General features: G+C 36.2%; 1 protein-coding gene across 1 annotated transcript in view; it reads left to right on the top strand.

Annotated features, from left to right (window-relative positions):
- The window catches only part of DIAPH3 (diaphanous related formin 3), a 565759-nt gene that overhangs the window by 129500 nt on the left and 408795 nt on the right, over positions 1-27464 (top strand). Inside the window, exon 5 of the mRNA XM_055089317.1 lies at positions 2676-2806. Coding sequence (XP_054945292.1) covers positions 2676-2806 — 131 coding nt within the window. The remainder of the gene's footprint in view (positions 1-2675; positions 2807-27464) is intronic.

The raw sequence follows: 27464 nt of genomic DNA, 5'->3' as shown, positions 1-27464 counted from the left end.
CTATGTGTTCTTCTAGACATTTTATAATTTTAGCTTTTACATTTAGGTCTAGAATTTAGGTTCACATTCTTTCATGTGGATATTCAATTATTCTAACACAAGTTGTTGAAAAGATTCTTCTCACCCCATTGAATTACATTGAGATCTGTGTTGAGAATCATTGACTACATAGATTCAAGTATATTTCTGTACTCTCTTCTGTTCTGTTAATGTTCCATTAATTCTACTTTGATTACTGTAGCTTTTCAGTAAGTCTTGAAATCAGATAAAGTAAGCCCCCAACTTTATTCTTTTTCAAAATTGTTCTATTGTAGGTTCTCTGCATTTCCATATTAATTTTAGAACCTGCTTCTCAATTTCTGCAAAAAAGCTTGCTAGAACATTGATGGTGATTATATTGAATCTCTAAATTATTATTTTAAAAATGTATTTATTAATGGATTTCTTGATATTGAGTCATCTGATCCAGGAACATGGTATAGCATCGTCATTTATTTAGGTCGTTTTTCTCTCCACAATGTTTTATAGTTTTCAGTGTATAGATATTTCCCTTCTTTTGTTAAAAATTTCCCTAATGATTTTGTACTTTTTTTGATGCTGTTAGAAAATGATATATTTAAAAGTTTTATTTTCTAATTGCTGGTAGTAGTTAGAAAAAAAATTGTTTTTCTATATTGAATTTTATTCTGTGAGTTTGCTAAATTCATGTAGATAATCATCTCCTTTGCTAATAGACATATCTACATCTTCCTTTCTAATCTTGTGTGTCTGTTGTTACTGCCTTACTGCACTATCTAGGACCTTCACTACAATATTGAATAGGAATGGTGAGAGCTGACATTTCTTCTCTTGTTCCCAATTTTAGGGGGACCAACATGTTGATTTGACCAACATGTAAGTTATAATAGCTGGAAGACTTTATTAATGGGGACATTCCATTCATTAAGTGCCCTATTCTGGGTCATTAAAGCAAATCAAAGCATTGTTAGGGTTTTTGGATGCCTGAACTCATCTCTTTAGGAACTTTGCTGTAAGGACCCCATAGAATGTGGATTCAGTTAGCTCCCATTTCATGGAATGGCATATTTTTCTTTAGTAAATTATGACTTGCTATTGATGAAAATCACCTGTTTCCCAGGGCTAATTATTTTGCATTATTGGGAATGTTTCCTTGTGCAACATTGTAGCAAATTAATAAAAATAAAAAGAAATGAAAAAATACATCTAATTTCCTACCATCCCAACTTAGCTGCTTTTGGGCATGTACAGTTCCTTTTCTTCCCATTAGATTTGTAATCTGTAATTTAAATAGATATAATTCTGGAGTTTATTATTAGTTGGGCATCCTCATCATTTCCCATCTGGATATTATTAGTTGGGCATCCTCATCATTTCCCATCTGGACTATACACATACCTTCTCAACAGGTCTTTCTGCTTCTGATGCTTCTGATCTAAGAGTAAAAGTCAAGTTCTTTGGTGGCCTGTAAGGCCTACAGGCCCCTCCATCACAAATTTTTTCCAGATATCTGCATGTTTAGAGCTCTCACCTCCTTCAAACCTTTATTCTAACATTCAGGTTTGAGGCCTTCAGAGTCTTTTCTGTGAGACTTTCTTTTTTTCTTTGACCATCCTGTTTGAAATTGCATCCCACCTCCTAGTGCTGCTTATTCCTCCTCCTGTTTTTATTTTTCTCTATAGCACTTAACACTACAGTGAGATGTATGTTAATTATCTTACATTTATTGTCTGTCATTCTTTATTCTTCCCTGTGGAGAATAAAGCTCCGTGCAGGTAGGTATCTTTGTCTCTTGTTCACTGGTCTTTTTTCAGCACTTAGCACAGCGACAGGCACTTAGAAGGGAATTAATGTTTGTTGAATAATGAATGAACTCCAGCTCTTCTCATATGTATTTCATACCGCTACCAGTGTGATCCTTCCAAACCCCCGGAAAAGCTGTTTGCGTGATGGTGCTCTACCACTCCAGGACCTGGCGTCTATCTTCAGTTGTATGTGCTTTTGTTTTTCTTTTTGGGTGTGTGCTTTTGTGTGATGTTTTAGTCTGAAAGGTGTTCTTGTCTAAGTCTTTGCCTCCCTAACTCTTACTTACCTTCCCCCTTGGCTTCCCTTGTCCGTTCTGCCAAGTTGGGTGTTCCTTCTTTGATCCCTTGGTGGCATGTCAGAGGAATTAGACTGCCCTGAATAGTACTGTTTCCTTGCTTGCGTTTCTCCTTCCAGACTTAGGTTTTGATAATCTCTGTGTCTGTATTGCCTAGAACTAGGTGCTTAATGATTTACAGCTTTTTCTGTGTTGCTTGGAATATTAATTTTAATAGGGTCGTTCTTGTATTAAGTTTTGGTTTTTATTTTGCATGTGCCTAAAACACATTGGTATATTTTCAGATATTTCTATGTTTTCCATGATAGTCTGGATTTGACAAAGCAATTATTTTAATTTGAAAACCTTTTGATATTATGTTGCTCTCTTTTGTGGATACCATGCATTATGAATTTATAGATTTATGGGCAGAAGTAAGGAAATCATCCTCTCAAAATAATGCTACTCAGAGTAGTTGTGTGCCGCTGTTAATATGAAAGTTGGGATTAATGTAGTTACTATTTTAATGGATAATCTTCACACAACATGAATTAAATTTTTTTAACTTATTTTACAGGGAAGTGTTAAGAGTAGTCGACAGATCTCACCTCAGGAATTCATCCATGAACTGAAGATGGAGTCTGCAGATGAGAGGCTCTTCACGTGCCTGGAGTCCCTCCGTGTGTCTTTGACAAGTAATCCCGTGAGGTAATTCGTCTATCTGTACATGAGGGCATATTACTGAATTAAACAGATGCTATGATCTGCCACTTTTATGCAGTACTTCATGGTGCCTGTGAGTAAATAGGTGGTCTACCTCAACAACTTCTCAAGGTAAAAATTGAATACATAATTTTTATATGCATGTGGAAATACAGTCTCAATAGTACCTTTTGTGTTTATTACTGAGTGATATATATAGCCTATGGACTTTTAAAAAAGTCATTCTTTTTTTTTTTCTTAGAATTTTTAAAAACTTAAGGCGTTTTTCAAAAGAGAACAGTCATCAGAAACTGTCAATTTAATGGGGCTGAGTTTCACTCTGAATTTTGGTATTGTACATATATATTGGCTCATTCCTGTTTGATATAGCAAGAAATACCATTAATTTATTATTTCCTTTATTGGAATTGGTGGTATCTTTATAGGAGCCCATAGGTTAGCATTGTCAGACTTAGCAAATAAAAATATAGGACGCCAAGTAAAATCTGGGTTTTAGACGTAGTTACTCTAAAAAATTATTTGTTGTTTTTCCAGAATTCTAAATTTAACTGGGTGCCCTGTATCTAGCCACACTACAATAGGTGTCTTGATAAATTACTTTTTAGACCTTTTAGTCCAGCATATTCTTGAAAAATTTTAAGTAGGAATTGTTATAAAATGTCTGAACAGTCATAGAATCAGAATTTCTGAGCTGCAAGAGTCTAAGGTAGATTAGTTTTGATTTCTTATTGTATAATGAATGCTTATTTCTGCATAAATATATATAAATATTTTCTAGCCCTCTCTCTATATACATATATATGTGTATATATATATATATATATATATATATATGTATGCATATATGTGTGTGTGTGTGTATAAAATATAGACAAAGGGCTAGAGGGCCAGAATGAAAAACTATGATTGGAGGTTAATGATATATAAAAGACTTTTTTTGATATTCTGATATTCTGGATGTTTCTGAAGTTTGGCTACAGTATGATAAAGATCCTTGACAGTATAAATATTTAAAATAAAAAGACCCTACCTGCTGAGAGACATGAAAGTGAGGTTTAAGTAAGGAGTATGAAGAGTGAACAAAGAATCTCTATTATTTCAATTTTATCTTTATTTTTCCATATTTTACCACTTTCAGTGTGTTCTCTAGGCTTTAAATTAATGGTGGGCATGAGACCAGGGATTTCATATGTCTTATATACCTCTCTTTACCAGGCACAGTGCTTTTAGCACATAGAAAGTGAAGATTTGATTGAAACAATTTTAACCTTCTTCAGTCTTATGTTGGTTATTGCTAGAAACTAAGTTGAATTAGGAGTTTATTTGTTTGACAGGTATAGTCATACATGAAGAGTTCTGGTCTCCAGCTTTATCTTTACCTGTTAAATGTTTTCATTTAAAAAATGGTTATTGAGCACCTGTTGTTTTCCAAGTACCAATGTTTTGTTTCCAAGTACCATCTTAGATGTGGGGCTTGAGTAAATAGCAAAGCAGGTCCAGGCCCTGTTCCTGTGGAGTTTAAATGTAGGAAGAGAGTATTTTGGGGTCAACTGGGGAGCTACAGTCATTTTTCAGTTTATCTGGCAGCTACTGGGCACTGGAAATAACCATGGAATTTCAGTATAATAAGAAATAGGCCCTGCTATTACCTCTTCTAATTTTTCATATTTTGAGTAGATGAACATGATAGTGAAAGAAAAGCTGTGAGAGGATTTTATGTATGAATTCAGGCATATTACAATGGATACAATTATTTATTGTGATTCCATATAAAGACACTGGGAAATAATGATGTGTGTTTTTTTCATTTGAAAGAATAAATATTTCAAAAATAAAAATTTGTGGAATTATTTCCCTGAGAGTGGCCAGTTCTATTGAGCCAATATACGTACAATAGAATATATTATCAGCAATTCACAAGTGTTGCGGTTTCCTACAAAGTAGTCTTTTTAATTGGAAAGAATAGAAAATCATATCATTGGAGAAATTTTTCTGAAATCATGGCACTTTATGTAGATAGAAAATTGAGACACTCACGAGTATTTCTGTGCCCAGTGCTCCAATTAGAGGAATGACTTAGCTGAACATGTAAAACTTGAAGCTATTTCTGATCAAATCTTTGGACTTTGCAGTTAGTTATGATGTGTCTGCTGATAAAGTCAGTTTTTCATATTTTCTTTTTTATGTACAGTATGTGACTAAATTTCAAGAGAGAAGGAATTCCAACTTTTTGTAAGCTTTTGAGATTATTATTAGATCTGTAGTATTATTGAGAAAATCAGAGTGAACTTCTTTAATGTCTGAATACAATTGAAAAAGAAGCAAGTGAACTAATTAATGACAGTTCTCTAATGCTGGTTTGGGATCAGGATTTATTTAAATCAAAAATCAAGGAAAAAGTAGAGCACCCCCGCACCACCCCATCCCTGATATGCAGTATTTTAGAGCCATTCACCAACCTCTGAAACTCTGTGTAGCAATTATGAGACATGTCATCCTTTGACTATCTGCATAGTGAATTATGTGAAAACCAGCGCTTTAAATACCAAATTATTGGCCTTGTTTTATAAAGAGTTGATTTGAAGATCACATAGTTCTTCTGTGTGAAGTTTTATTGATTATTCAACATCAAGGACAGTTTTGAGCTTAAAGACATAGTAGCTTTATTTTTGGAACACAAGTGAAAAGACCAATTTCTTCACATTATCAAACATAACTTTTAGTGGATCTCAACACAGTCAACAGTTATGTTTGAGCTTTCAAATACGTGGAGGTAGAAACATAAAAAGGTAGACACTAACATCATTATGATTGATATTAAGCGTTTTAGTCCATACTCATCTTTGCATATAGCAAATTAGTTATAGAATGCATCTTCATTTGCTCAAGTTGATGTGGCCGTCAAGGATAAGGTTTCTGTCTCAGAAATACCAGTCTTAGATCTTTGTGTTTTGTGATTTTAGGCATTATCTTCCTTTACTCATGCTTAACGTGTGCATTTTGAAGTTTACAAGAAATATTTTACAATTTATCATTTTGTTAGAAGATTTCTAAGGAGGTTTTGGAACTAGATTTGATTAAGTTAACTGTAACTTCGAGAAGATCTCTTTAGAAAATTTTGCAGTAAAATACATGTTTACTGCAGAGCAAGTAAGCAGCCTGTATGTGTCATTATTCCATTTAATCAGTGCTATGTTTGGAGTGTAGTTTTCCTGCGTTTTTGGGCTTGAAAACATAAAGCTGGTAGGAGAGCTTATCTTTGGAGTTGCTGAATGTTTTGTGCCACGTACTGCACGTGAGGATAGAGACAGGAGGCTTGTGGCAAGCAACGAGATCACTGTATTCCTTGGTGTCAACCTGATCTGAAGAGAAAGTCAAGACAAAAATTTGAAGTTACTAATAGTTTGACTTACTATAAAAATTATTTTTATAAAATGTTAAACATATAAAAAAGGCTGTTTGTCATTACAGTGAAATAAGTGCCCACTTACCTACTAATGAGGCTACCATATAGATTACTGCCTATAACTTTGAAGCTTCTATGCCTCCCTCCTGAATTCAGTGTCCCTTTCTTGCACTATTCTGTGGTGACCACTGTCCTGAATTTTGGATTTCTTTGCATTATATATATATTATATATATTTCTTTGCATACATATATGTATTCCTAATATATTGCTTGGTTTTATATCTTTTTGAACATTATTTAAAGGGCATCATCTTCTATGTACTCTTTGAAGACTTGTATTTTCCTCTCAGTATTTCATATATTTATGTATGCTGTGTGCAGCTACTCACATTTTATCACAGTTAATCATATTTCATACCTTGTTCTTATATTTTAGGAACATCCGTTGTAAATAGTACACGGATGCTTTTGAAAAAATATCTTGTCTGATAATCTTTGTCCATATCAATTGTAGAAATATATTAGGATTTATATGGCATTTCATTTTGAATTTTCAGTTTATGCTGCTCTTTCCATGTTCCTCTTCCTCCTCCTCCTGCTCACCCCTCCCCCATTCTTTTCTGTATTCTTCTTCTTCCTTCTTCTTCCTCAAATTCTTTTGATAGATTTTAAATTTCTCATTTCATTTTTCCTCATTTACTAATTTGGAAGATATTCTCTTCGATCTTAAAACAGAAGAGAAATTTAACGTGCACACGCTGAAAGAGGAAACTGTACATGCGTGTACTTAAAAGGGACACAAAAAAGCAGTCTCTCTTCCTCTGAACCTAAAATACGTTAACACCAATCATCCTCTCTTGATTTGTATGCTAGTTCTGTGTGATATTTTAATTTTCTCTTTTTTCTTTTTTTGTATTGTAAATTAGCTATTGTTACTACTGAGATATACTACAAATATGTATTTATGTATATATGTTTACACACATACATACTCATTCTTTTTTGGTTCTTGCACATTTTTTTCTGATTTTACTTTTGCTCAAGTATATCATTACGTTCCTGTAGTGAGAGTCCTTTGATGGTAAAACTTTCTTTTATTTGTTTGAAAGTGACTTTATTTGCCTTTACTTTTGAAGAATAGTTTTCCTAAGGGCATGAAATTGAGGTTTTTTGATATCTTTTCTTAGTCCATTGAAGATATTATTTTTTCTTCTGCCTTACATTGCTGTTTTTAGAGGTAGGCTCTTTTATCTAAAACTCATGCTCTTCTAGGTAATCTGCCTTTTCTCTCTGGTTTTATTATGTTTTGTTTTTGGTGTTCTATAGTTTGTTCTATGTGTCTAGGTGGAATTTCTTTGTTATTTGTGTTTACTAGGGATTTTTTTGGGCTTCCTGAATATGATTGGTGTCTTTCATAAGTTCTGTGAACATTTCAGCCCTTAACTCTTTGAATATTGATTCCCCCCTCCCTCAGTTTTGTATGTGTTAGAGCTTCTTACTCCATACACCATTATTTCCTAATCTCTTTGAAGTTTCCATCTGTTTGTCTCTCTGTACTGTATTCTGGGAATACTTTGTAATATCTTCTGGTTTCCTAATTATTTCTTCACCATTGTCTAATCTGCTATTTAATTTATAAGTTGTATTTTAAATTTCCATTATTATAATTTCATCCTCATAATATTTTTGTCTGTTTCAAAACTCCTTATCTTTTTTCATAATTTTTCATAATGCTCCTTGCTTATTTTTATCCTGTTTATTATTTCTCTAAACATATTATTTTATATTCTCTGTCTGTAATTTTAGTAAATAAAGGTTTCCTAGGCCTACTCCTTGTGTTGGTTATTTGTTTATTTATGTTTTCACCTTTACTCATTTCTTGTTTCTTTTTGTGTTTTGTAATTTTAGCGTGTGACCTCCTATTCCTTGGAACTTTTTCTTTGAGATTTATTTTGAAGATATTTTGCTAGAATGAATTAATGTTCTTCTACTACTGGGAACGTAATGATCCAGGGCCGCCTTAAACTAAAATGACCAGCTTGAGGTTTTTGTTTTTTGGTTTTGTTTTTCCTCCACATATGTGTGTGACTGGGTTATGAATTATCAGAAGAAATTTGCCTTGATGTCCCCCTTTACTGGGCAGGTTTATTCCTAGGTCACCTTCTTACTTAAGGTGTGGCCCTTTGAGAGCCTTGCTTTTTGCCGGCCTTTCTCAGGCTTGATGGTGGGCTTGAGGCTGTAGCACTTGTTCCATTCTCTCTGCTCAGCTACCACAAAGGAGATGTTGGGTTTCCAGGGCTTCATGTTTGTCCCCCAGAGCAGATGAGGCTTGAGGCAGGCTTACCTGTCTAAATTCCTCTCTCTTTAAATTTTGCTTTTGAGGAGACTGTACTGTCTTGTCACCTCAGACACAATTTTAAAATCATGTCTCAGTGACTGTTGTTGGGAGGGTAGTCATGGATATCTAGTTTAATACCAGGGGAAAAAAAATTGGATAAGAAATTTTAAATTATAAAGGCATTATATTCTTATGTCAAAAAACTAAATTTCTTAGATAGGTATAACCAGAAAAGAAAAAGTCTTCATCTCTTTTGTCATTTGATTGTCAAAGCCTGCTGCTCAGTGGTGAACTGTTAATAGGGTCTTGTGTGCCTTTGCCCTAAATTTTTGATGCATGTGTTAGTATTATGTTATTTTACCTTACTGTTGCTTGCTTTTTTAATTTTTAAAGATAAACCCCAGAAGTTGCAGGTTTATTGCCCTGCAGGATATTAATTAGTTTTATATTTAAATTATTGTTCCTCTTCTACTATCCTTTCTTTAAGTCATTATATATCTTTTGATATTTTTCCAATTTTTTCTGAACCAGCCTCACCATCTTGCTGGTTCTCTCATTAATGTGGTAAGTATTTGACACTGCTGGCTTTATTTGGGTGAGCAATGTTTTTATCTTTTTGAAAATCATACTTTGACATTAGACATTTGTGGGTGTGTTAATATTCCTCAGAAACATCCAAGAAATTCATGGAGAGAGTGAACCCGGTTAAAGTCTGGGTTTCCTACATCCTCTCTCCCTCCCTTAGTTGGGGGAAGGGACAATGAATATGATGTAGAGATTGGGTGTTACTTGAATGAGGAGGGCTTCTTGTCCCTCCTTTATTATCACTGCCAATCCCCCCAGGCCTTCATCCTTCAACCATGCCTGCAGAGTCCCTCCTCTTGGTCAGTGGATTCTATCAATGACATTGTGGTGGGGTAAGGGTGGTGCAGGCTCTTTAGAGCACTCAAACTAAAACATCTACAAGTCAAACGTTTCTCTTCTTAAAGCTTTATTATACCATATTATGATTCTTAAAGAGTTTCTGTTCCTTTCCTTGGTCTTACCAAAGATGCTTTCCTAGGAAGAAGTTGGAGATGAAATCAGAATCAAACTGTAATGCACATATATATATGTGTGTGTATTATACGTGTTGTCAGGGTCCTGAGAGGAAAACAGGAACCAGAGCGCATGCTATACTCTTTTTAAAAAAGAAGTTAATGCCAGAAATTGGTTAAATGGGTGATGGAAAGACTGAGAAACCAAATAGGGAGCAGTGAGGTAGTGGAGGTTAGCAACAGCCGGAAGTTGCTCCACCCCTGTGCTGGAGGGAAAGGCAATGCTCTGGAAGCTCACAGCCTGGTGTTGAGTGGAAGAAACTGGATCCATGGGGAAGATTCAACTGTTGCAGAGAAACTGCCAAGGGAGAGAGAGAGAGGGAGAGAAACATCCTTGTTATTCTTTCTTCACCTTCCCTCTGGTCAAACCTAGCAGAGAGCAGTTGATTACAAAGCCTGGGAACTGCAGCCTGCAGATTCAGCCCCTTTGAGACAAGAACAGAACAGAATAGAAGTGGTGAAGGGGAGTGAGAAGAAATGGGCTGAGTACCAGTGCATTGTTTATTGGGATACATAATAGGTCAATAAGTGTTAAATTTTTGTTTTTTCCAGTTTTTAGTTTCATGGGACATTTAGGTTCTTTATTTTAGTATTAGAAGATGTAAACAAAAGTGCTTTTATAATGTGCCTCAGGACTTGAATCAGGTCAAAAACTTTCTAAGATACAAAGGGTTACCCTGCTCTGAATTTCTTGAAACGACCTCTATTTAAACGCAGTCAACTTGGTCAAGTGAAATAAACGATCATCTCTCAGGTCCTGCATTTGCTTCAGCACTTTTTCAGTATCTTTCTTTTGCTTGGCCTCCCAAAGTCTTCTTTCTCTATGACTCACCCCTAAATCCCACAAAAAAGAGACCCGTTACCATTTATTCAGTTTCCTGTAATTCACCTGCTGTCCTGTTTGACACGTACACATGCAAAATACTGGGTTTTATGGTGATGCTAATTACACCGTCTTTTTGCTTTTGCATTCTGAAATACATTTAAAAAGTAGATAGATACAGAAGCGGGGTAAGAAACAAAATCAGCTGTACTGCTGGAAAAGCTAAAGTGAAAAGCAAAACTGGGGCTTGAATGTGAAATATACTTCTTACTTCTTCCCACTGAATCACTTACAATGTAGTCATAGGTAGAGAGAATAGGTAACTGCAGGCCAGGTTCCTATGCAGGTAGGAGCATTCTGTTTTTTTCTCCACTTTCACCAATTTGATAAAGTAATTTTTCTTGGGGGATATTCCAATAAGGAGGTAGAGGGAGTGACCAGAAGTAACCCCCAATGTTGCTTTATGGGGAATATAGTAGAAGACCTCTCCCTTTGTAGAAATGAGGGAAGGAGGATAATGTTCTTTAATAATATGCTCCAGTTTATTTTTATTCTCATGGTGTTTTGGAATTTAAATTAAGACATGAGATGAAGAAAAGTTTTTTTTTAAAATCAGCCTTAGAAAAACTAGCAGTTTATACAGGTTTACAGTGATAATTTCTGAATGGGCAAGAGGAGTAAAGGTGTTCCTTGGTAATGTACATTCTTGTAGTTTTCCTGTCTTTCCTTTTCCTTTCCTTTCTTTCTCTTTCTTTCTCTTCAGTAATGATGTCAGGAAGGTAAGTAATGTAGATGACTCTGTGTTTTCTTTCCTGTGCTGTTCAATACAGTAGCTACTAGTCACTTGTGGCTATTTACATTTAATTAATTAAAGTTTAATGAAAAAAGGGCATTTCACGTGCTCAGTAGACACATGTGGCTGTGGCTACCATATTGGACAACACATACATACCATTTCTGTTATATTATACAGTGCTGCTTAAATGCCTTGGTTCTTCTGAGTGGCTGTATATTTCTTTGATATATTTATTGCATGATTATTATATTCTCAAAGTTATGTTCAAGACTATGAGAATACATACAAAGTTAAAGTCTTAAAGATTAAAGCTTATTTTTTAAAACCTCCAAGGATGAGTAGACATTCATATCAAGAGAATCAAAGAGTGATCTAAGGGAGGCTGCCTACAGCAGGGACTATAGTCTTGGTGGGGTAAGGCTAAGGGAGTGGGCTTCATCCCAATAAAAAGTAGGGAAGGAAAGGAGAGGCTGGTCTGACAGCCAGTGCTATAGCTAAGGTCCATGGTGGCCTTCACTTTGGCTACCTGTGGTCAGGATGAGGAGATTGGCAATATGGCACATCATAGAAGTCATAGAAACATCCCCTAGATTAAAAATATTAGTGAGGTTCGTGTTTTTTTTAAACAGAAATTTCCTCAGGGATGTGCTTACTTTTACCTCTTACAAGCATTTTTTCCAGGTTGTTTTCCAGTAAGAAGTCAAAGCGTAAGGTAGGATGTCAATATTCTTCTTTACCTCTTTAGACATTGCCATATATCTTGGGATATGCCTTGCATTATTTATGTGTAAATTATCATTCAGGATTTGTAACTTTTTTGACAGTATTGCTTATTAAAGACATATTTGTTGAGAATTACCTCTAATTTTAGGCCATTTTGCTTGCTGTTCTTTCCAAAGTGCTTTAAATGAATGAAATATTAATGAAAAATGCCCTGGAAGAAAATAGTTATTAATGTTTTCAAGTGAATACTAACTTGATATTTTTGAAGGGCAAGCCATTACTTTCCAATGCATTTTTCACAGCATCTCCAAAGCTGGTGTCATTTTTCTGAGAGACTCTAGAAGGTTGAATGTTCCCCACTGGTTGGGAGGCTTTCTCCTTTGTGTATTGTCATTCATACTGTAGCTTGGTTTTGGCTTATAGATATATTAAAATGTATTATAATTATTTGGTTTCAAAGTTAACTTTACCTGTATTTTAAAGCTTTGACTTTGAATGCAAGGTTAACAATAAAAGTAGAGTACATCGAAAATAGAGTAATTGCTTTTAACAGAGAAATACATATTTTCTGCAAATGGTGAATAAGAGCTATATAGCTCAGTTTATACTTGACATGAAAAGTCCTAGAATTGTAAAGTGCTGCCAATCTATTTTAAAATATGTCTCCCAGTCTATTCAAAGTGAAATATAAATTGCTGTTTGAATAGCCAAGATTAATTAAAAAAAATCCTATTTAAATATAAAGTCAGTTACAATGTAACATAGGGTCTCAAATTTTTGCTTTTAAAATAGAGTAGTTTGATATTCAGGCATAAAAGGGAGAATATATGAATGAAAACTATTTGAAAAGATTCGATTACTGCAATTTGGGAAAAAAAACTGCTGTTAATCTTAAACAATTTCTTATGGATGTAAAGGCAAAATATAAGAAACTTTCTTCTTTTCGGTGATAGTTGTCTGTGTTTTCAGAAATGTAAACCTTCTGTGTTCAAATCTATAATAGCTATCAGTATGATGTTATTTACTGAATACTTTGGTTTCTTTGGTAAAGATAAATATTTTCAGTGGAAAAATTATTTGTACTGCAGACACTAAAGCTTCTAGTTATTTGGTATCCTACAAATGAAAATTTATATAGTTTAGTTCTGAGACTAATTTTTTGGTCTTAACATTATGTGTTGAGTATATTGCTGAGTGGGTTAAGTAAAGAATTTAAATAAGATGATCCTTGTCTTGATATTCTCTGACGTTAACTATACATAGAGAAATATATAACTATAAATAAAGAAAGGCCTTAATATTAAAGGAGGCACAATATATTGGCAATAGAAGGAAGTTTTAATTTCTTTGATTCAGAAAATCGTATAGACTAAAACTCAATTTTATACTGGCCACAGATTTCTGTTTATTTTGTTACAGGGGTAGTGTACATCAGAAAGAAATAGGTATGCTTTTCATATGTTAAACATCTTTTGTATGTTAAAAATTATAAAAGGTAACAGTAAAGAAACACTCACATTAAAGTTAGAACCAGTAAGGTCACCTGGAGTGTCTCTGCAGGGCCAAAGAGAAATTAGGCTCATTTGAACAGAAGTCCAGTAACTTTGTACAGCGATGGAAATGCTCTGTGTCTATGGTGTTTCGAACTCATCACAGGTAGCTATCAAGCTCTTGAAATGTGGCTACTGTGACTGAGCAATCAAATTTGAATTAATTTAAATTTAAGTATACACATGTCGCTAGTGGCTACCTATTGGACAACACAGTTGTAGAGATCAGAAATTCATGTAATTTTCCTTGTGCATTTGTTTTGAGCCTTTGCACCCTTGAGTCTAAGTATGGCTGCTTCCTCTGTCATGCTGTGAATTTCTGAGGAGGGGGACAAAATGTTCTATTGTTGTAGAACCTTAATATAGGACTCAGAAGAGAATATCAGAGTGCAAGTTAAATGAACTTGAACAGTAAGGAGAGAATAAGGAAATTAAAGGTTGAAATGAAGTGATATGCATGAGCCTGTCTTGCTCATTCTTCAGGATAGAAGGCCAGCAGGTATTTGAGTGTCTCTATGGACCTCCCTGTTACAAAACTAGAAGAGGTGCAAGCACTTCTCCTGGTCCTCACATTGCTAAGATTCCATTTGGAGAGAAATGCCTAACAAACATTAAAGAATACATGTACCACCAGCTCTCATCTAATTAAGTATGTGGCATGGATAACATGCCACTAGAGTACAGCCGGGGGTGTAATATTCTACCTGTGTGAGGTACCACAGTAACAAGAGGCATACTGGGGAAAGTCATAGAAAATAGAAGTAAATAAAAGATATCATCAGTTCAGTCAAGAAAAAGTATGGGACCAACAGTAAAGCAGAGAGAGCTTTTAGATGCAAGCTGGTCAGAGAAAGTCTTTCTCAGATGGTGAAGTTTAAGAGATCAGAAGGAAAAGGAACTAGATAAGAGAAGCTTAGGCATTGGTGCTGCGCCTGGAGCATCTTTTGGGCAGCAGAGACCTGAGGTGGAGAAACAGTGACAGGAGGATGGGACCGTCAGAGAGGTGGGCAGTGGCCAGGTCATGAGGGTCTTAAAGTCATGGTAGGGAAATTGGATTTTTATTCTAAGTAAGTGGGAGGCTATTAAGGAGTTTAAAGCAGGAAATGATGTATTCTAACGTACCTGTTTAAAAAGATCACTCCTGCTCTGTGGAGAGAATAGATTCAAGATGGGAGAGAGTGGACAGGGAGAGCAGAAGGGAGGCTGTGGAAGTAGCCACAGGAGGGATGAGGGGGGCTTGGATAAGGATTGTAGTAGTGGGCGAGGAGCTGGGTGGATTTTGCAGATAAAGTGATGTAGAAACAGTAGGACATGTTGATGGATTGGATGTGGGCTGTGAATGAAAAGGAGAACCCAAAAATGGTACCTGGAGTTTTGACTTGAGCAAAGAGGTCAATAGTAGTGCTGTTAACTGGTGTTGACTGAAAAAAAATTGCACAACCTAAAAGTTGAGAATTATGTTTTATTTAGCAGACTTACTGAGGACTCAAGCCCAGGAGACAGCCTCTCAGATAGCTCTGAGGGACTGTTCCGAAGAGGTAAGGGAGGAGCCAGGATATATAGGAGTTTTTGTAAAAACCAAAAAAACCCCAGGTAGTCAGAATATCAAAAAATTACTGCTAATTAAAGAAAACCAGAAATCTCAAGTTAATGAATTTAGCAGTTTTCTGTGTAAGAGTCTGGGCTTGTTGAAATTGTTCCTTTGATATGCACCTTAACTATCCAGGGCCAGTATCATGTTTTTCTCCATCCTGAATCCCCTCAAGGTACACCACTGGGGGTGGCTACAGAGGCTGATGTCTACAACATCCTTTGTGCATTGCAGGTGACATTCGTCATCCATGCTGGGAGAGAGGAAAATGATTGTTACTGATTCCATGCATTTTGGAGAAGAAAATCAAATATCTCTTTTAAACATGTTAAGTTTGATATGTCCAAGAGTTTCACAATTTGAGATATCGGCCAAGGAGCCAGATATGTGAGTCTGCAGCTCAGTGGAGAAATGTGGAGTGGAGATATGTACTGTTGTTTATTTGTGGATTGTACATAAAGCTCTGAGAATGGCAGAGATCCAGGGTTGGGGTGTGTGTATGTGTGCACATGCATCCAGAAAGAGAGCAAGGTACAGAAGAGTTCCTGGAAGAAGCTCTGAGGAACTCAGCAATTATTTGTGGCCCAGAAAGGGAGGAGAAGCCAGGAAAACAGATTGAGCTCTGGCTGGTGGGGAGGAGGAAAAACCAGGAGGCTGGTTTCCTGAACCTAAGAGAGGAAGAGTGTTTCAAAAGAAGAGGGTGGCAAACCACATAGAATGCTGCTGAGGTGGGGCGAGGTAATACAGTGGGAATTAGCAAGGGGAGGGCTGTTAGTGACCTTTGAGAAAAGTAATTTTGTGGAGTCCGCGTGGCAGAAGCCAGATTGAAGTGAGATGGAGTGAATGGATGAAGATGTACTGATTACACTTGTGATGAAATCATTTGAGACCTTCTGCCGTAAAAGAAAGGAGAGAAATAAATGGGCAGTAACTGGAGGAATATCTGGGGTCACGGGAATGAAACCCTTTGAGCAAATTGAGAAACTTAAATTAGTGAGAGTTCAAACAAGGAGGAAACTTGAACTGGCTCTTGAAAGATGAAATCGTTTCATTGGTTAGAGAAGAGATAATTCTGTGGAGGGGAGCATTATGGTGAAGCTAGGAATGAACTTGATAGAATCAAGGGCAGATTATGGACTTAATAATTAAATTTATGGACTGATCTGATCTATTGGACTAGTATTGGGCAGTAGTAGCAAGTATTTAGGGTGGGAACAGATGGTGGAAGGCCTGAAGCGTGATGACAATTTTTCTTTCCACATTTGTTGGCTGTCAAATTAGTCTGTATTTAAAATGAATAATTCAGTTAATGCTTTCCTAAAGTAATGATGCATTTGATACTAAGAAATTTGCTTACTAATGCTTAAACTGTTTAATAGTTTTAAACTATTTCAACTTCTGCAATATGTTACTTTTAATAGTAGGCTTTAGTTTTCATTAGAGCGCATAGTGATATATGTTATTTTAAATCTGTAGTTCTCCTACTGTCTTTTCATCTGAAGATAAAGAGCTCATGTTTCTTGTATAAAGTGCTTTGTTTTTCGTCATTGCAGTTCGTCTGGTTTTCTTTACATTTTATTTGGAATACTTTCTCTAGACATTTTATCCCCTTGAATATGTTGTAGCTAAAAAGTAACTATGAGAATGGATTATTCAGTTTGTTACTTCATTATTTCATCTAATATTAGAGGGGGGCATAAATAGCTAGTTTTAAATACATAATTTCTTTAAAAGTCAATTCCTAGAAAATATACATGTTAATGGTTGTATTTTGAAGTTTGGTAGATTTTACAATCAACATTATTTAGTTCCTGAATTCCCTGTCAGCCTGTATAATTTAGTGTCATTTTTGTGGGTGGACTGTTGAGTGGGATGTAGGTGTATGTTTGTTTTGCCCTATAGGGCATGTTAATTGCTTTGTACTCTCCCCAGAACTCTTCATCTTAAGTAATTAGTCATCTTGCTAAGAGTAGGTAAAAATGAAAGCTTACAATAAGCTATAATTAGGGCTTCCCTGGTGGCGCAGTGGTTGGGAGCCCGCCTGCCGATGGAGGGGACGCGGGTTCGCGCCCCGGTCCGGGAGGATCCCACGTGCCGCAGAGCGGCTGGGCCCGTGAGCCATGACCGCTGGGCCTGCGCGTCCGGAGCCTGTGGTCCGCAACGGGAGAGGCCCGCGTATCGAAAAAAAAAAAAAAAAAAAAAAAAAAAAAAAAAGAGCGCAAAATAAGCTATAATTATATTCAGCATTGGTGATATATTGCTCTGACATAGGAATGTAAATTGGATCTGGATATTATACGTATTAAAGCTGACCTTCTAAGTTTAAGGTCTGAAATTTGTTACTTTGTCACATGTGACCAGTGGTGTATTTTTTCCTCTTTCAAGAAGCTCCTTATGTTGATTTTTAGCAAAATAACTTTGTGGTTCCCTAGGCGTTCATGTAAAATTATTGTTTTTGATAATTAAAAAATGCTGCCTTACTATTAAACATATAAATTCATGACAGGAAAATAAACAATACACAAAAGCAAAATGAAGGAGAAATGAATAGCATCGCCTACTTGGACACTGTAACTTCTTGGGTAGGGGTGTGTGTGTGTGAGGAGGTTCTCTTGTTTACCTCTATTGCTGTTTATTTGAAAAAAGTTGGTTAAAGCAGGGAATCATAAACTAAGTGATTCACATATACCCTTTTTTAAAAAAATTCAAAACATAAACATCCATTTTTTTTCTATAGATATTCGATGTGGAACCCAGAGCTTTTATTGGAGGAGACAAAGGCTGACTGCATAAACCATAGTCATGATGCGTTGTCGCCCTCATGATGGTGTTTTACTGGGGAACAGGAAAGTGGGGGCTCTACAAAGTAACCTGAGGATAGAATTCTTACTCTTTAAAAAAAAGTCTTTTTGACGATCTCTCAATATATTTACGCTTGCGTCTACATCTACTTCTATAGCACTGTTTAAATGTCATCTTTTAAAAAATGTTTCCAAAGCATTAGACTTAATTTTCACAGAAACAACTCTTTTCCCAATGATATGTTGTGTTTATGTAATTTAAATTACATAATTATAGTAATAAGTACAACTGGCAAAATGGATTTGGAAACCAATCCAGCTGATTCTTGGTGGGAGCAGAAGCATGTGGATGTATGAGAGAGTAGAACACTTGCCTGGAATGCTCATTTTGCCATGGATGTTAGCCAGTGTTTCACACATGGAATGGAAACCGGCAGGTAAATGAGTGAGCTGATTAGGTAGGAGATAATTAAGAATGTGTCTGTATAGCTCTGCATATGTGACACATTTCCTATATATGAACAAAAACACATATTTTTGAAAAAAAGTAGAAATTACCGTATTACCATATCTGCTTTTTAAACTGAAGATATGTTAGCATCTTTCCATGTGAAGATTGTAGGCATAAAATTTTCTTTGATTGAGGATTTCTTTCTAGCCCTGCCACGTTAAGTAGTTACCTTACCTGCTTCTTTAGCATCCTTTGCTTACGTTTGTCCTAATGCTTGTTATACCCTATTTTAATTATTTGTTTGTTTACCTCTTCTTGTTTCTCCTTCAGATTTTTCCCATCAAATCTTTATCACCTATTACGTTTATTATGTCTATTCTAACCACCCTTTTTCTTTTTTTAATTCTTCTGCAATCAGAATTTTACTATTACAGAGTTATTTATAAACTGGTCTTGAATTCAGCTTTTAATGGTTCTTTTCAGTTTTTATTTGACCTTACTTCAGCAGTTGACCCTTGACTCATCTATTTTCTCTCTTCTCATGATTTGTTTTTTTTAAAAAAATTATTTATTTATGAAGTATTGATTTACAATGTTTTATTAGTTTCTGGTGCATTCCTTAAGATTTGTTATGTCATCTTCACTGCCTTTTCTCAGGTGCCTTGGTTGGGAGTTTCTGCCGATTCTCACATGTTAACTGTAGATGTTTCAAACTTGTGTTTCTAAGAAGATGGAGTAGATGTACTTTTACCTATTCCTCACTAAGCACAACTAAAAAAATAAGACATTGTATGTGAAATAAATACAAAATGACACGTAGGCTAGGGAACTTGGGACCCAAGGAACAACATGGTGGTGAGTTCTGTGAATTTTCTTTTTGCCTCTTTGTTCCCAGATTTGGACCTAAAGAAGTCAGCAACCTAGAAATACTAATGAGCATAGACAAAATCCCAATAAAAGGCTACTACTACTCTTAAGCCAGGGCACCATGAAAGGGGCAGCCAGCAAGACAGAAAACTATGACAGTAACCAGTGTATGCCTACCAAATACCACAGAAGAAAAATAGTGCCCCATCCCCACCCCCACCGTCAAAGCCTAGTAGGGAGCCTGGACTTAGACCCCCAGACAGCAGTAGCGAGGAGCTCTTCCCTCTCCCCTCTGCGATGGTGTCATAGGGCACCAAGTAGAGAGTCAAAACTTGCACCACAATCCATTGGTAACAAGATAACCCTCCTCCCTACCTCCCTTGTTGGTGCCAGTGGAAGTTCCATGGCAAGCATAATGAGGCAGTCCTATCTTTCCCTGCCAGGGAGGTACCATGGAGGCCAGGTGGGGAGCCCACACACCCACCCTGTCCACAGTAACAGGGAACCTCTCCTCAGAGATGTGCGTGGAGGCTAGGTGCAGAACCTGGACTTCTGTTCCCACCTTGCAGTCTTGATGTGCTGCCTCTCCCTCCTCTACTGGAGCAGTATCACAAGAAGCCAGCTTAAAAATAAGAGATTTAAATAGGTCCAAAGTATCCTAGCTTAGTACCCAAAATTTCCAGGATTCAATATAATAGCCTGTCATCCCAAGAAGCAAGAAGACCTCAAACTGATAAGATAAAAAAGATAATTAATAGATGCCAATACTGAGATGACGTAGATACTAGAATTATCTGACAAGGATTTTTAAAGCAACCATCATAAAACTATTCTAATGAGCAATTATGCATATGCTGAAACAAAAAAAAATAGAAAGCTTCAGCAAGGAAATAGGAGAAACTTTATTCTTCTTTAAAGATCCAAATGGAAATTGTAGAAGTGAAAAATATGATAACTGAAATTAAAAAAAAAACTTACTGGAGGGGGCTCAATAGCAAAATGTACGAATGAGAGGAAAGGATTGGTGAACTGCAGTATAGAATAATAAAAATTTAAAATTACCTAATCTGAACGATAGAGAGAACATTAAAAAAAATAAGAAGAACAGAGACTTAGGGACCTATGTTACTATAACTAAAGATCTAACATTGCTGTCTTCAGAGTCCTGAAAGGATTTGAGAAAGAGAGCAGGATAATAAATTACTTGAAGAAACAATGGCTGCACACTCCCCAAATTTGGCAAAAGACATCAACCTACAGATTCAAGAAACTGAATGAACCACAAACGGGATAAACCCAAAGAAATTCAAGCTAAGACAAATCATAATAAAACTTCTGAAAAGTAAGATTTTTTTAGAGAGAAAAATCTTGAAAGCAGCAAGAAATGACACTTTAGTTCTGTGAGAAAGCAATTTGAATGACATTGGATTTCTCATCAAACTATGGAGGCCAAAAGCAAGTGGTAAAAGTTTGCAAATGAAGAAAGAAAAGAACAGTCAGCTCAGACTCTTACATACTGTGAAAATATCCTTCAGGAATGAAGGGAAAATCAAGACATACTTAGATGAAAGAAAACCAAGAGAATTTGTAGCCAGTAAACTTAGCCTAAAAGAATGACTAAAGAACATTTTCTAAACAGAGGAAGAGATAAAATAAGGAACCTTGGAATATTAGGAAGAAAAAAAAGAACACTGTAAGTAAAGATAAGGGTATATACAATATACTTTCCTTCTCATGATTTCTGTAAATTTTGTTTGATGGTGGAAGCAAAATTTATAATGCTATCTGATGTAGTTCTGAATTCATGTAGAAGAAATACTTGAAAAACAATGATTCTATAAATGGGAAGAGTAAAGGGAGAGCTGTCATAACAATATACTACAGACTGGATGACTTCAACAACAGAAATTTATTTTCTCACAGTTCTGGAGGCTTGAAACCTTAAGATCAAGGTGCCAGCAGGGTTGGTTTCTTCTGAGGCCTCTTTCCTAGACGTGTAGACGGCCACTGTCTTACTGTGTCCACACTTGGCCTTTCCTCTGCATCCCTGGTGTCTCCTGCTCTTGTAAGGACACTAGTCATACTGGATCAGGGCCCTACTCATATGACCTCAGTTAACCTTAATTACCACTTTAAAGGCCGTGTCTACAAATATAGTCACATTGTGGGTTTGGGTTTCGACATATGAATTTTGAGGGACACTTTTCAGTCTGTAACAGGAGGGAAAATTTCTATAATTCACTCAAACTTGTGAAATGGTGACACCAATAAACTGTGATATATTATGACATAATATCTAGAGCAAACACTGAAAAGGCCATACAAAGAGATATACATAAAAAACACATTAGGTAAATCAAAATGGCATTCTAAGACATGTTCAAGTAAACCATGGGAAGTCAGGAAAAAGAAGATAAAACGAACAAACAAAAACCAAAAAATAAATGGTAGACTGAAGCCTTAACATATCAATAATTACATTAGGTGTAAATGGTTATATGCTAATTAAAGGAGATTTGCAGAGTGGATTAAAAATATCACTAGTTATATATTTTCTATTAGAAATTTACTTCAAATATATTGATATAGGCAAATGGAAAGTAAAAGCATAATAGACATATATACAAATGTTAATCAAAAGAAAGCAGTTGTGGCTATTTTTAATATAATTTAGACCTCAGAGTAAGGAAGTAAAAGAGATTGATTCCATATAATAAGAATCAAACCATCAAAAGCTCAATCCTAAACGTGTATGTCAAATCACACATGTGCAAAACACATGAAGCAAGAAATAATAGAACTGAAAGGAAAAATAGATAAATCCACAATTAGATATGGAGACTTAACAACTAAGTCACCAATTGATACAACATGTGGAGAGAAAATCACTAAGGGTATAAAAGATTCAACACCACCATCAAGCAAAAGTATATATTTATAGAATACTCCATCCAATGATAAAAGAATACACATTCTTTTCTTATTACCACAGAACATATACCGAGACGGACCATATCCTGGGCTACAGAGCAAACCTCATCAGATTTAAAAGAACTGAAATCATACTAAATGTGTTCTCTCACCAAAATGGACTCAAACTAGAAATCACTAACAGAAAGATAACAGAAGACTTCTGAACATTTGGAAAGTAAACAACACACTTCTATATAGTCCTTGGGTCAAAGAAGAAGTCTCGAAGGAAATAAAAAATATACCAAACATAATGAAAATGAGAATACCACATTTCAAAATTTGTGGGACACATCTAAAGTAGTACTGTAGCACTAAACACATACATTAGAAAAGAGGAAAAGGCTCACATTAGTAATTTCAGTTATCACCTTAAGAATCTAAAAAAAATAGGGAATTCCCTGGCGGTCCAGTGGTTAGGACTCCGTGCTCTCACTGCCAAGACCTTGGGTTCCAATCCCTGGTCATGGAACTAAGATCCCGCAAGCTGTGTGGTGCCGCCAAAAAAAAAAAAAAAAAAAAAAAAAGAATCATAAAAAAAAAAGAGAAAAGCAAGTAAGCCCAAAGCAAGCAGAAGGAGGGAAATAATAAACAGCAGAAATCAATTAAATTGAAACCAGAAAAACAATAGAGTAAATCAATGAAACAAGGAGCTGGCTCTTTGGAGAGATTAATAAAATCGACAAGCATTTGTTAATGTTGATGAGGAAAAAAAGAGAAGACACAAATTACCAATATCAGGAATGAAACAGAGAATATCACTATAGACCCTACATCAAGAGGGTAATAAGGGAATGCTACAAACAACTGTAAACACACAAAATTGACAACTTAGATGAAAAAGACCAATTCTTTGAAAAGCATAAAGTACTACAACATTCCCAATATGAGATAGAAAATTTGAATAGTCCTCTATTAAGGAAATTGAATTACTAATTTGAAACTCCTTGAAAGATCAAGTACAGATGATTTCACTAGAGAATTCTACCAAATATTTGAAGAAAAATAATATCAATTCTACACAGTCTCTTCCAGAAAATACAAGAGCAGGGAACAGTTTGCAACTTATGAAGCTTGTACAGATAGCAAAACCAGACAAAAACAATAACAAGACAAAACAAAAACAAACCTGAAACCTCCACCTTTACAGAGCAATGTCCATCATGAATATAGACACAAAAATCCTTATTGTAATATACTATATGGACAAGGCTAGAGAAGAACAGTCGCATGATCATATCAGTTGATGCAGACAAAGCATTTGATAAAACTTAACCCCTATTTCATGATAAAAACTGTCAGAAAAATAAGAATAGATGTTATGGATTGGATTGTGTACCCCAGAAAGGTATGTTTAAGTCCTAACTTGCATCTTAGAAATGTGACTTTATTGCAGATTAATTAAGATGGGATCATAGGGAGTAGAATGGACTCTTAATCTGATATAACAGGTGTCCTTATAAGAAGAAAAGAGACATCGGGAGCACACAATGTGATGACAGAGGTATGGGAATCCTAGATTAACAGCTACCACCAGAAGCTAAGAGGAGGCAAAGAAGGATTCTATCCATAGCCTCAGTGGGAGCCTGATTCTGCTGGCAATTTCATTTTGAGCTTCCAGCCTCCAGAACTATGAGAATAAGTTTGTTGTTTTAAGTCACCCACTGTGTGACACTTTTTTATAGCAACCCTAGGAAACTAATACAGAGGGGTACTTTAACTTGATAACATGAATCTACAAAAATCCTGTAGCTACTATAGTATATAGTGGTGAAATACTGAATGCTTTCTTCCCCCTCTCACTGGGAACAAAGCAGGGACTTTCCCTCTTAACACTTAACACAGTGCTAGAAGTTCTTGCCAGAGTAATGAGGCCACAATGAAATAAAACGCATATGAATCAGAAAGGAAGAAATTAAGACTGTCCCTATTTACAGGTGACATAGTTGTTTACACAGAAGAGTTCAAAGAACTTTTTGAACTAGAACTAATGACTGAGTTCAGCAAGATTGCAGGATTCAGGATAAACAAAAATCAATTGCGTTTCACAAGAGGAAAGGTTTTAGAGCTCTGTTGTACAACAGTGGGAATGCAGTTGACAGTACTGTACTGAACACTTAAATATTCAGAGGGTAAATTTATATTATCTGTTTTTCACCTGAACAAAATGATCAATTGTATTTCTATATTCTAGCAGTGACTTTTGGAAAACAACACTATTTACCACTGCTCCAAAAAAAACAAACAAAAAAGATACTCTGGTGTAAGTCTAAGCAAATTGTGTACAGGACTCTTATGCGGAAAACTACAAAATCATGGTGAAGGAAATCAAAGAAGGTCTTAATAAATGGAGACATGTTGTGTTCAAGAATGAGGAGACTCAACCCTGTTTGCTTGGCCATTTGGGTTATTAGCAGAATTCAGTTCCCTGCATTCGTGAGACTGGCATCCCTGTTTCCTTGCTAGCTGTCAGTTTAGGGTTGTCTCAGCTTTTTAGATTCCACCCACATTCCTTGGTTCATATTCCCCTGCCTCCATCTTTAAAGCCTGTAAAGGCATGTTGAGTCCATCTCCTGCTTTGAATCTCTTCTTTCTTCCATTTCATCTCTCTAACCCCCCTGGGAAAGGGTCTCAGCTTTAATGAATTACGTAATTAGATTTGGTCCATCGGGATAATCTAGAGTAATCTCCCTATTTTAAAATCATCTGGTAGCAACCTTAATTCCATTTTTAATTCCCCCTTTGCTATGTAGGGTATTCATAGGTTCTGATGTTGGGACATGGCCATCTTTGAGGGGGAGGGGTGAGATTACTCTGTCTACCACGTATGCCTAACCCTTTAGTGGCTTTTTATTGCCCATGGCATTGTTCAGTCATCCCTTGGTATCTGCGGGGGATCAGTACCAAAATCTGAGGATGCGCAAGTTCCTTACATAAAATAGTATAGTGTTTGCATATAACCTATGTACATTCTCCTGTATATTTTAAATCACCTCTGGATTACTTATAATACCTAATAATGTAAAGGCTAGGCAAATAGTTGTAAATACAACAGAAATGCTATGTAAATAGTTGCTGGTGTGTGGCAAGTTCAACTTTTGCCTTTTGAACTTTTTGGAATTTTCTTTTTTTCGAATGTTTTCGATCTGCAATTTGTTGATACCATGGATATGGAGTGCTGACTGTATATAGGTTTTTCACAAGCTCCTTCCTACCTGTTTGGTTTTATCTCAGATACAGCCACTTGTGCTTAGCACAGGCCATGCCTTTCATGTTTTTGCATGTATTCCCTCTGGCTTAGCGACTTCTCTTTCTTTCTGTGACTTGTCCATCAAGACTCAGGGCAGACATCAGCTGCTTTGTTCCCAGGAGAGGTAGATGCTGCACCTTCTTTCTGTTCCCTTAGCACCATGATTATAGCACGTCTTACATTATGGAAATGATTTTGCTCGACATTTGTTTCAACCAGTAGTCTGTGAATTTTTTCAAGGGCAGAGAACATGTTTTATTCAGCTTTGTATTTCTCATCCCTAGTGTAGTATTGAGCACAGTGAGCCCCTACTAAAGGCTGACTGACTTAGTTAATGAGCATTTGTTTTAGTAGTGGTGAAACATCATCCTTTGAGCAGCAGTCAGTCAAGTCCTAAAGTGTGATGTAGGACAGGGACTCAGATTTATCCTCCTTGGTTAAGTATGTATAAGTACCAGTTCTAGAATCAGAATGGATGTTTCTGGCATGAAGTTTGAAACAGTATCAGTGATGCTGCGTGGAATGAGTCATCACTTGGTGCCTTTTTCTAAATATATAAAGTTAAGGTCATGAGCCAGGGCATGCATCGGCAGACTTAGTGCTCTTTCTAAGCGACCTTAACTTTTCTCTCTGTCCCTTTCCTTATACAGTTGGCCCTTGAACAACATAGGTTTGAACTACATGGGTCCACTTATAAGTAGATTTCTTTCAATTGTAAATACTACTATACTACACAATCTGAGCTTGGTTGAATCTGCGGATGCTGAACCGTGGATATGGAGGTACCGCAGATACAGATGTGGAGGGCTAACTGTAAGTTATACACCGATTTTTGACTAAATGGAGGGTCAGTGACCTTAAGCCCTGTGTTGTTCAAGGGTCAACTGTATATAAAAGTGGAAGGAGTTTCACTTTCATTCCAAAACTATTTTAGTGCTTAATCTGTGCTAGGTGCTGGGATTTAAAGACAAATAAGAAATAGTCCCTGTCCTGCAGGTGTATCTAACAGGTGAGGTTGCCCTTATGATCTGGTAGGTTTATTCCAACTCTGACAATCCATGATGCATTCGTCTTTCTCTTCCTTAGAGCACACTTGGGAAGAGAGGTAATAACTTTAACTTTAGTCTATGGGAAGCATATAGATAGTGATTTGTTCCTTTGGCCAGGAAGTGAATTTGAGACCTGATTACCATTTCTGCTTTATGAGGTGACTGTATTTGCTTCATAAAGCCAGAATTACACTGTAAACCACTCTGCACTTTTGGTTTCATCCTCTGTTTCTGGAAGCAATAACAATTTCCAAGCCTAAGCTGCTTTGAACATTTGAAGGTGGTTTGAACATTTAATCCTAGAGACCAGTTGTCCTTCTCCCTCCTCTTTTTATTTCTTCTGTCACCTTTTCACCTCTTCTTTTCTCGTGCTAAACGGTAATACACTTAGAAGTTTTTCTTGAAGCAATTAAAAGAGCAGAGTTTGGTACTTCCAGTTATGAAACTTTTTTTTTGTAACATCTTTATTGGAGTATAATTGCTTTACACTGGTGTGTTAGTTTCTGCTGTATAACAAAGTGAATCAGCTATATGTGTACATATATCCCCATATCCGCTCCCTCTTGCATCTCCCTCCCACCCTCCCTATCCCACCTTTCTAGGGGGTCACAAAGCACCGAGCTGATCTCCCTGTGCGATGCAGCTGCTTCCCACTAGCTATTTTACATTTGGTAGTGTATATATGTCAGTGCTGCTCTCTCACTTCGTCCCAGCTTACCCTTCCTCCTCCCCGTGTCCTCATGTCCATCCTCTACATCTGCATTTTTATTCCTGTCCTGCCCCTAGGTTCGTCAGAATCTTTTTTTTTTTTTTAGATTCCATATATATGTGTTAGCATATGGTATTTGATTTTCTCTTTCTGACTTACTTTACTCTGTATGACAGACTCTAGGTCCCTCCACCTCACTACAAATAACTCAATTTCATTT

The sequence above is a fragment of the Physeter macrocephalus genome, chromosome 13, assembly GCF_002837175.3.
Source record: "Physeter macrocephalus isolate SW-GA chromosome 13, ASM283717v5, whole genome shotgun sequence".
Classification (NCBI taxonomy): Eukaryota; Metazoa; Chordata; class Mammalia; order Artiodactyla; family Physeteridae; genus Physeter; species Physeter macrocephalus.
The sequence above is the reverse complement of the archived record's forward strand: the minus strand, read 5'-3'. Positions and strand labels throughout refer to the sequence as shown.